We start from the raw sequence: 11899 nt of genomic DNA on the forward strand, positions 1-11899 counted from the left end.
CGTGATAAGCCGGTATAGGTCGTGAGAATTTTGCATGTAAGTCTTGCACAAGCTTTTTTCAATACTGACCAGTCGTTCTTTTGCACACATACATGCGCGTTAGTTAAATCGCCAGTAGGTGAAGTGACATTAAAGGGGCAAAACGCGTCTTGTTGTAGTTAAGCTTCTTTCAACATCAGAAAGGTCACACGAGTCCATTGCGTTATGTCTGAGGAGCCAGGCGTCAAGTGGTATTAAACGTGTTTTCAGGTCAAACTGTGGCAAACCACCAATAGCTTTGCAGCAAAAAATCAGCTTCTAAGCCCCACGAACAACGTAAATCCGTAACTAGCCTATTTTTTTTCTGTGCACCAACCGTATTTTTGTCTTTTTTTGCCACATCATATTAATGTCGGAATATATACCAAGCCAGTGGTTCTCCAAAGGAGATTGAAATTATAAAACGGGGCTGGAGAATTAATGGGTAAAAAAAATTAAATGGGAAATTTGATTAAATGTTTTTACAATAGTGAAACCTTCTAATATGAAACTCGTAGTTGATAAACTAGTGTCAGTGACCGTGAGCCAAAATCCTAAGCAATTATCAAGTTGTTGTTTTCTTTTTTAAAGGTGAGTGGGGTAAATCAACAAGTTGTCAAGAAAGAGATACAAAATTAAATAGCACTGTGTTTAACCATCAAAAAAATCCCGAAAGCTCAGAAAGGCGAGAAAATCATAACCCTGTCAATTGGGTTTCAAATCGGGACAACGGCAGCCACGCGTCTTTAAGCCGGGGATTTGCTCTGTCAAAATCGCGGGGGTTCTAAATCATTGTTCTATCGCTTGACGTGACAATGATTGATGACGGGATGTTCTAAACAAGTTGTGACATCGCTACAACATCAAAACACCTTGTGCAATTAATACCTAATCCTATTGACGTGCAACAGTAACTGATAGCTGACGTTTGTTTACAAGAAGGTCTTCGCAAGATCGAAGCAGATTCCCAAGCAAATATAACTCAGTTGCCAGTTTCAAAATTTTCATAAATTTTAAACTAGGGGGCACCTTTTGTATAAAAAGATTGGTTAAGCCAAAATTAATTTGTGAATTGTGTTTAAATTCTGATTGAGAATAATTTATTTTTTACAAGTTAAGACATTTTCCTAAATTCGGCTGCGAAAAATTGAAAAAAAAATGCCAAATCAGTAAAACACTATTCAAAGTTTGTTCAGTCAACATTACTTCTGTAAGCAATATTTCTAAAATACAAAATATATTAATTACAGTATTATCGACGGCCTAAATCTTACATGGAAATCAGTACTATACAACACATATTGGTCAATTTATGTCAACTACAAAATCAATCAAATCCGACAACTTTATTGCGTAACATTTAGGTAGAATTGGCAAAAGCGCAAGAAAGTTTGCGAAATTGCGTGAAAACTCGTTTTCTGAAAATTCTAGTTGTTTCTGCGACTTTTCACGATTCGCGTGAAATGTTTTTACGTAGTTATAACGCCAAGCAATGTCTCTTGTTTCGTTGAAAAAACCATTGTATCTGCCCTTTTCAAAATCCATTAACGTGACAATTTTGCCGTAGTTGAAGAATACCAAATTAGGCATGTTTCTATACTGTTGGATTATTGAACACAAACAAAATATAACCAACTTTATCAGGTCCACGAGATACAAAACAACTCTAACCTAATCCACATTCTTTATAATCTACCTCATAGGAACAAGAACTGGGACTGACCTACATTTAAATGCTTTTTTGGCGAATCCAATAAACCAGCATATTGAGAATTAACTTATTTTCAGGGCAATCAACTACAGCCACAAGTGACATCAGCAGCAAATTTTATGTTTCCCATCTTTTATGTTGCAATCTACTTTTATAAACTAAAAAACACCATAAAAACCTGGTTCAGCAAGCAAAAAAATCAGACCTGAATATGCTAGGATCAACTCAGCCAAACTTGCATCAACAACATACTTTGCGCACGTTTGGCTTCTTGTTTTGCATTATGCACTGCTCTTATCAGAAGCACGATCAAAAAAGCGTGGGTCGGCCCAATTTCAAATTGCCAGGCACCGCCAAAGTTTAATAAGCAAGCAAGACCTTCGGGCAGGTGTTAGAAAATTGCCTTTAACACTTAAATAACTCTCTGTGGCCCACGTTCCTCGCGCAGGCAAATTGCAGCCTCTAATCTAAACTTGATTGCCAGTAATAGGGCTATGCAGGCCGGTGGTAATAGCTTCCTATTTCTTTAAGACAGCTGCCTCGTTTAACTGCAAACAACTTGACACATACACCCACCCAGGTGCCTCGTTTAAACCTTGAAGTTTTATGACGTAACACATAAAGTAACAAAACAAACTTGAGACGTCATAAACACCAAGAATGTCCTGTAATTGCTGGCAGCATGCACAAGTCAACATGTTCCTGATTTATGTTGCATTTACAAGATGGCCATGAAGCATTTTCACGAGCTGTGTTACGCCTAAAGCCACGTAAGGTGCGTTTTAAATCATAAGACATGTAAAGAAACAACAACTCTTGTTTAGACTTGAAAACAAGAACTGCAAAATGTACATGTAATTTTTACCAAAAGTATTGTTCCACTTAGAATTTAAACATCCAAAACAAGTAGTTGTTGCAGAAACAAGCATTTTCAAACCGATAAACTGCAAAATACATACCTTAACTAAAAAAATATGCTTTTGAAGTGACAAAAAAAAACAAGCCAAGCCTTTTTGACAAAACTATAGACAATATAGGCTAGAAATAATAAACGTTTAAACATGGCTTCAAAAACCAAAATTATCAAGACCGCTCCAAACAACCTGTGCACTGACAATGGTGAACTGCTGTGACGAGAAGCGCTTTATATAGCTCGTGCGTTTTTCCCATTTTGCGAGCGTCCTTTTTTGCGTGGGGCTCAGTTACTCGTTGTGGTGCTGATGGTTTATAGAAATAAATTTAGCTTCCATTTGTGTAGCTTCATTACCACATTAACCATGTAAATATGGATGAATTTAAACTATTCAAAAAGTAATTTAGGTTTCTATGTTTCCAAATCTTTTTTTACAGAAGTCAGTTTTCAAAGTAATAATGTTTTCAAAAAAATATTCCTAACCGTGTTTGTGCTTGGTAGAGTTGTAATTCGGAGTCTGACTTCACATTTGTGTGTCCGTAATTTTGAAAATATAAATTAACTAGCTAAGTAGCTGTTTGCTTCACCTAATGTAAAGTCCAACAGTTCTAAAAAGCCCTTTCACACCTTAATTTTTATTGTCCGTATGTCTTCTTTATATGGGCCAGTCAATCCAACTTTCGGGCCGACACGGGCATTTCAAAAACGATTCGGGATCGGGACGGGCTTCGGGCTTGTACTTTCAGGTTCGGATAGAGTTTGGGCTCGAATTTCGGATCCGCTTCCAACTCTGGTCTTTGGTAATACGACCGATCCGGTCAAATATAAACGCTTACCACGAAATTTTTAAATCACCTACGTGACTTGTCTGTTTTAAATATTTACATGTTTGTGTTAGTAATAACTAGAGATGTACCGAATATTCGGTTTGCCAAATTTATTCGGCCGATTCGGCCATTTTTCGGCCGAATAATTTGTTGCGATTCAGCCGAAACCGAATCTTTTACAAACACAAATTTAAAGCCTAAAACGTGTCTTTTCAGCCTTACAAGGTATCCACACAATCTTCAAAGTGCGCCATAACCAAAATCGAGTCAAGTATTATATATTTTTAGTGTGTTTTTGTTGTTCGCACTCCAGACAACAAATCAGTAATTCATTGGCAGGCTGGCAATCATGCCTGAGGCAATGTTAAACCCCACACAACTAAAATGATGACGAAACACAACTATTCGGAACTGTTTGTCGGGTAGAAAAACTTAAATTTTCATATCAAACGCGTAGCATACGTCTTCGCGTGAGGTCATAAATGATTCGGCCTTATATTCGGTTTCGGCCGAACCGAAAATTAGCCGATTCGATACATCAATAACAATAACATTGCAGGTTATGATATGCCTCGGCCCTCGGAGGTGTTTCGAGCAATGGCCTTGTACAAGCGTTTAAAATAGATTTGATAGTACTGCGAAAAAAACTATTTTTGTCACACCCACAAGAGGTTCTAAACACTAGAGCTAGAGCCGTCGACATACCAACCAAATCACCTAACTATTCTCATTACATAGTTACAAAAAATTTACGTCGAAAATACTGTGCGGGTGTTGATGACCATAAATTCCCCCCTTCTGAATAATTACAGCGTTCAATGTTAAGTTTCACATCAGATTAAAATAGTTTTGAATTTCGATTCGACGTTGGTTCGTCATTACACCTCTTTATGATTAAATAATGCAAATAAATGACATTGTTTCGAAGAAATCGTATTGGTACGTCACGTTATATTGCGTTTATAGATGATTACGCGGAAATTTTGGTCTAGTTTTTCAGGCAAATGTATCCCCAACGAAATTTTGCATGATAAAATTTTTCGTACTTGTTTTCGTTGGTGCAACATTGTTATTTATGGAACTCGAAACTTTCTAAAAAAAAATTACTAATGGTTTCGTAACACACTAATGATTTATTCAAAGAAACGACTGTGAATGAAAATTATGATTTTATGAGATCGATCAAGGCGTGTTCTCATTACTCCCAATAAAACCCTTGTGACGCAAATAAAGCAAACTTAAACTTTCTTGCAAAAACTTGCAAATTTATCAACTCTATTAGAAGTTAAAAAAACGAACGAAAAGCTCATATTTTGGATGCGAATCCGACCGCTTACAGCGAACTTGACTTCTGAACACAATTAAAAACCTCGCAAAAAAAGCCAATTGTTTGTTATCTTGTCATGCATTTATTTATAAGCTATTGCTGCCAGGCATATAATCATGTTTGTAGAACTCTTCTGGCAAATGTAATTTTATTCCGACGTTTCGACGTCCTATACAGGTCGTCTTCATTGGGGTAAATTTACCCTATTGCCCTTAACTTAGTAACGTTTAGCATTCAAACCCAATTTGCGTGTTAACTGACATATAACACTCCGACGACCATCGACGCATTGTTGATTCGTTTCCATGAAAACCGCATCGCATATTACGTAAATGCCTCACGTGACAATTTCAGAATAACTTTTGTGTTACAAGGAATTCTAAAGTGTTTGCGTTTTGTTTAATGAACAAATCAGTCCTTGATACTTGCCATGTACTAAGTACAAATTGTTTTAACGTTATTAGACTTTAATTAAACGAAAATTGAGAAAAACATATAAAAAAACTAAGACTTCACAAAAAATAAATAAAAATTTAAACGGACCTACAGATACAGAAATGCACATATCCATAAATATCAATAAACACTTGGTGTACATTCGTTAAAAAAGTAAAAAAAATACGTTGAGAATGTGACAATGGTTATTTCGGGACAAAATCTACCACAACTTATTGAATACAACTAAAACCCCACCCAACATATGGACTTTACGTCTTTGCGTGCATGACAATCACACGATCATCACTTACCCAGCGTGTGGCCACAATTACGTAGTGACCAAAAATAGCGAATTCATAAACAAGTCGGCCTACGAGTAACGTGATTACAAAAATTCCCCTACGTGTGCGTAACTCTGTCATCAAATAAACGCGCTACACACAACACAACACCGATGCAAAGTCGTGCAGGTATTTCCTACATGAAAGCAGCCGGGAAATGCCGTACGCCTACACCACATGTCAAAGTGTGATTTGATAATAACGCAGCTTTACTAATTTCCCAACTTACATTAGTGGGCGGGTATTTAGTTACAAGCTGCGGCGCCGGAATCAGAGGTCATGCTACCTAATTACGCTGCTTTTGGCGGTTTCATATCTTCAAGTTTAAAAGTGTATGCCTTTATTGCAAGATTATTGTGGTAAAAATGCGTTTATTGTGAGATTGTTGTGGTAAAAATGCGTTCACTGTGAGATTGTTGTGGTAAAAATCGCTTTTAGAGGAAATTAAAAACAACTTTAATTTATTCGACACAAATTCTTGGCAGGTCTATACTTCAATTTTAAAAGATTAAAAGTTTCCCATGGTGAAATTAGCATGGAGAGGAAATTAAAATAACATTAATGTGTTCGAAATCAGACATCTAAATTACGTCGATGCATATCGTACCCCTTTATGTGGTTTGGGGTTTTAGTACGTTGCTATATTTAGAAAGATCACCCGCTAATTCGAAGATTTAATTAATGCACCCTGCATTCCTGTGTTGGCATGTTACGGAATTTAAGTCGTAAATTAAATTGCAAGTGGTATTAAACTGTCGGTGTTAAAGTGCACGAGTCTCGTGGTGAAGTTTTTCTGTGCAATAAGATAAAATGAAATTTGTTTAACTTAGCAACGCATAAACAGGTTTCATCAAATCAAGTAAGCTTATTTTATTTAAATGAATTCAAACGTTATTTTCTTCATTAAACTCGTAAACAGATCCGTATATAGTGTTCCAAAGTAGTTTATTGATGTGGTGTTTTACCACTTTACCGTTCTATTTGCAATATGTGGAACGTTTCAAATTTAAAACACAGTGCCGTACTTATCAGTTTCGCAATGTTTTTTTTTTGCATGAACACAAGCATAAATATCAAAAATATTATGAAGGAATCTTGACGGGATTGTTTAAATACTTCAGTATTAATCAACTTTGAATAAAACTCTTGTTAAACAGAATTTGTCGAATAAATTTTAATCTTTACATTACCACCTGTATTGTACAGTCCGATGCATTCCGTAGCCGAAATGGCGTTTAAAGTTTCTAAACAGAATGCGCATGCAGAGGTAAATTTTAAAACTCAATGGTACCTAAATTGTTGTTTTAAGTTATACTCGAATATTTAAGGTCATATATCTGATTATTTTAGTCGAGTCAAGTATTTTTTGTTTGGTTGTTTAATGACCATTATTGTTAATATACGACAGAAAATTTCAACATCAAAATCACAGAGAGGGCAATTTAAACTTAGTGATGACTTATATTAGCATACCCTATTGCTGCCAGGCATAATATCAAATTAATAGAGCTCTTCTGGTAAATGTATTTTGAAAGCAACCTGTATACTATACAGTGTATAGGACGTCGAAACGTCGGAATAAACTGCAATTGCCAGAAGAGCTCTATAAATTTGGTGATGACTTTATTGGCATACTACGCCAAAAAGGTAAATAACTACTGGTGTATGAAATGCTCATTGTTTTTAATTTAATAAATTCACACCTTGTGAAGCTGGGCACCCTACAATGGGAAACATTGGGTTTCACTCACAAATGGTAAACAAAGAAAAAGTAAAATGGCAAACATGTTTTGTCCGTTGCGCAATAAATCATCACACATATGGAAAATCGGTTGCAACATTTGTTTAATTAGTTTTTCTGATATTTTAAAGCCAAAGTGTTGGCATTCAACCGGGAAAATCGTGCACTGTTTCATCATTAATCGATTCGTAAAAGGTCGTTAGTGTTCTTGTTGAATTTAAATAGACTTGTTTTATGTCACGAAGAATTTTTTTCAGTTTCACCGAAAATTGAAGTCAAAAATCGGGACTTATTAAACAACACTTAAATAGATGCCTCGCGTGTTGCCAGAGTTCAGTCTGGTTGAACGCGTTTAATTAACGTCGCTAGTTTTGCATAAATTAAATATGAAAAGTCCATTAAGCGCATCGCCCTGTTTGTTTTTAGTTTCAAGTTATTTTAAACAATAGTGAGTAAGTCCATGCTGTTAATTTTGGTCTTTGCACTCGAGTTGACCCTAAATATCATTTAATTGGGGATCACTGGTTAGTTTACTGGGTTCAACAATATGTTGTGGGGGTTTCGTGTTCTATGAATCGGTTGACCATATTTCTGAGAAGCGATAAATTTGGAATCAGTTGTTTATGATGTCATAGCCATTGGTTCCACAGTTATTGTTTCAATATCTGAATTTATTTGCAGATGACAGATCATCTAACCTTCGCTAACGTAGGATCCGTTGGACTAAGCATTATTTTCTCAACCCCAATTTTTTTAAGACCTTAAATTTATTTTTTCAGGAATCCTAAACGGGAATACTTAAGTCCATCCTGTTCTTATAATTTAATGTTTTAAATTTTTTCCGATTATTGACAAGCAAGGCCAAAATTGACTTTAAAAGATTGGAAATAATTGTTTTAGAATTTCGTGTGAAATGGTGGTTATATAACTGAGACCCAAACTTTGCTTTTAAAAAACAACTACCAAAATAGTAAAATTAGTCAGAAATTAAGTTACGCAACGAACGAATTATTATTGTTTAACTTGCCTAGAAGCAATGCAGAACTGACGTTAACGATCTGAAGGGTCAATTAGGTTCAGCTTGACAATCGCCTTATTCTTTAGTTGACTTACACGTAAATGCCCAAACTGTTATGTAACAATGGAAAAAAGTAAAACAAGCAACTGCAAAAAGGCTCGTGTTTGACGTCACAATGTGCACACTATGTTCAGTTACGTCACAACACGTATTGGTTCAAACGTGACTAACTGTGGATGACAGAAAGTCACTAAACGCAATTAACAACTTTGCAGTTATTTTGAAATGGGTCTGCTGCCAATAATGCAGGGTTTAAAGGTTAAATTTTGTGATTAGTGGCATATGATGAAAATAACTGCACAGCTAGGCAAAATGGCGTGTGCAACCTTGTCAAGAAAAACTTTAAATTGCTATATACTAGTGGTTTGTTGCACGCAATTATGCGTCCAAAATTGCAGAAATTGGGGCAATAGAAAGGTTTGTATGTCAAAACGACCATTTCCCATTTGTGAAATCTATGACAACCAATGTCTTGTCACCAGCTGCATTGATGAACATCATAACCATAGGTTTTTAAACACAGAGTGCAGTTTCTGCATGTTATTTAACATGTAATGGCTTTTATATCCATCATTTATGATTTTTAAAAAAATCGGTGAAAGTATGTGTGAGATTCTTGTTAAAATCAAAAATGAAAAACTTAAATGTTTTTAACAAACAGATATCAAAGCCAAACAACTCTTTCATTTGTTGGCTTTCTTGCAAAGCATAAAAATAAAAAAAATATCAGCAGTAGGCACCCGGTGCCTTCGAAAACTGCAGGTGCGCTAGGTGCGCTTGGTAAACTACAGGTAACTCGTTTTAATTCAACAAAGCCCGTAAATAGTGCAGGTAACCTTTTTTGAAACGAGTAAACTCGTAGTTACTGCGACGTAACGTAATAATGCTGTATGTACTGTTTTTAAGGTTGGGTTAGGGTTTTAGTTGTGTGTTGGGACTATCGTAACACTTTTCCAGCATTATTTGCGTGTTATAACGTTAACTGCAGTATTTACGATTTGTCGCATAAAAACAGGTCAGCTGTAGTATTTTCGACTTACGTCGTACCTATTCTGAGTTTAATCGCACCAAAGAGAGTTACCTGCACTATTTTTAAGCTACGTTGCACGAAAAAAGGTTACCAAGCGAGGTACAAAGCGCACCTGTAGTATTCGAAGGCACCCGGAGGCACCTCAAGATTGTACAAATAGTCTGTGTATTTAAGGTTTTGTAAAATTTATGTTCAAATAAAACAACATTTTTGCGAACACACAATACAACTTTCCTTGCACATGAAAACACAATCTAGATAAATAAATAAAAACACATAAAAACATAAGGCACCTAACAAAGTAAAAATGTCTCTGAATATATGGGTAACATACAATGCAACAAAGCCAAAGAAGTCAAAGGCAGGATTATATGGAAACAAACAAACATTTCAACTGGCACGCATAAAGTCAGGGTAGAGGGCAGTTTGGCAATGTTTTGGCCACATTTTTCTGTAAGCTTTATTGAAGTATATGTAACCCCAGAAGATTGCCGGAACCAAAATAATCATCGATGACATAATTAAAAACTTTGTAGTGGCAGACCTGCAAATTAAATGTCAATATTTCATTCCTTTTTATCGTATTTAAATGTTCCATTGCTGTTTAATATTACCTGCTTGACCCATGCATTAGGCCAGTCCATAAGGATACAATAAGTAAGCCACCAAATTCCCTGTAAAACAAAAAAAAACTTGTATTCCATGATGCAGAATATATATTTTGGTGTCAGCCATATTTAGGAATGGGCAGTTTAGAACACCGAAGTCTAAGGGTTTGTGTTGCTGAAACTAATTTCTTGTTCACCATAATTGTTAAGGTATGGATAACAGTAGTTTTGTAACCACATTTGATACAAATTTTATGTGCAGTAGATAAAATGCTCAAAAGACAAAAATAAATGTATTTCTAGATTCGGTTTACCTTTTTTATAGTAATATTATTGTGGAATTTTAGATTCTATTTACATATTATAGAATAGTATACTGTCCTAAGTTGCATATTCCATAATTATAAATGTCCTACCTTCCAGCTTCATCATGGATGATCCAGTGAAAAATGTCTTCCTCGAATTTGTAAGAATAATCTAAAATTATTCCTCCAAAAATGCAGTAACCAACTATGATCATTTCGTTGACATGACGAATGAACTTGCTTTCTAAACAACTCAACAAATGAGAATGTAACTTAAACGGGTAATCCAAAAAATGTGACGTTAATACATAAAATGAACAAATGATTTTGGCAAAAATCCACTTAATCACAAATTTTTACTACATACTGAATTCCAAACTGTATCCTTTCATTGGTTAATTTTTTGGTTTATTGTATATTCTAATTTAATGCAATTAAAATCTTTGTGAACTTGTAATTAAACATAATCACTTGGAAGTCTTTGGGAAAAAGCACAAAACATTTGGAGGATAGGTACCTGTAAATTCTGGCTGAATAGCAGTGGCAAGTGACAGAAATGCAGGAAGAAGATATATAGTCTAGTAAAAATTGTGGGAAACATTACATTTGCATAAATTCCTTTGCAACAATTTATATTATGTTAATGAAAACCAACTTAGACATATACAATGAGAAAGTAGGTTTCATGTGCGCCATGCTTTAAGACAGCTTAAAAGATGAGCAGATAATTAGCAGATATGTTGCTTAATGGTTAAAATAGATGCTTACCGCCCAAATTTCGGGATCTGGGTCATTTTTCTGCACATAAAAAATAAAATGAGATTGTTATTTGCAAAACAAATAACATTTTTGAAACGTACCTGAACATATGCTGCAAGTGCAAAGAAAGCAGCACCAAGAAAGTGAACGCATTGAAACAAGGTCATTTTTCCGTTTAACAAATATAACTGCAATAAAAGGCAAAACTTTAAGAATTTGTTTTGTCTCGGCAAAATTGATGAGTCATCTCACATGTTTGTTGACTCATCAATAAATTATGGGTGAATAGAAATTTTTCGACAATCGTTTTGAAACTCTTTTCAAGCAAGGTTTTTCATTGGCATTGTCCATCTATATTTGAACAAACAATTTAAAGTGCTAATCGGAAAATAGGTTGACTAATAAAAATGGCAGTACAGATAAAAAAGTTGAACCCAAAAGTTAACACGTCAAAAAATCATAAACAGGTAAGTAGAGATAATGTCGTTGTTAATATTTTCTGCATATGTTTTGAAACTTACACACCCAAGGTCAGTGAAATTTAATACACATGCACGCAAAATTGTTGAAAAGCAATTTTTATTTCTATGTTGAAGCTTAACCGCTGTGGAAAACGAAAAAATTACGCAGCGATCATCTGGCTTTGTCTACGTAACAATGCACAAATTGTTATTTGTTCGAAAGGCAAACGCTGTCGGCGACTTAATTGTTGTCATTGCTGAAACGTATTTGCCTGAGGAATAAGCGAGAAATTTGCTTGTTTGGTTTATTAGTTATTACCCATACAATTGAGACAAAAACCG

General features: G+C 35.1%; 1 protein-coding gene across 1 annotated transcript; it reads right to left on the reverse strand.

Annotated features, from left to right (window-relative positions):
* Positions 1-9572: 9572 nt before the first annotated feature.
* Positions 9573-11315, reverse strand: LOC145209247 (transmembrane protein 220-like). The gene is made up of 6 exons (XM_080079514.1): positions 11198-11315; positions 11106-11135; positions 10855-10915; positions 10449-10581; positions 10039-10098; positions 9573-9968 (listed from the first exon to the last, which is right to left on the reverse strand). The coding sequence occupies exons 1-6, from the start codon at positions 11261-11263 to the stop codon at positions 9815-9817; spliced, it is 504 nt and encodes a 167-aa protein (XP_079935640.1). The 5' UTR covers positions 11264-11315; the 3' UTR covers positions 9573-9814.
* Positions 11316-11899: the final 584 nt, after the last annotated feature.

The sequence above is a fragment of the Phallusia mammillata genome, chromosome 1 (genome assembly GCF_965637545.1).
Source record: "Phallusia mammillata chromosome 1, kaPhaMamm4.hap1.1, whole genome shotgun sequence".
Classification (NCBI taxonomy): domain Eukaryota; kingdom Metazoa; phylum Chordata; class Ascidiacea; order Phlebobranchia; family Ascidiidae; genus Phallusia; species Phallusia mammillata.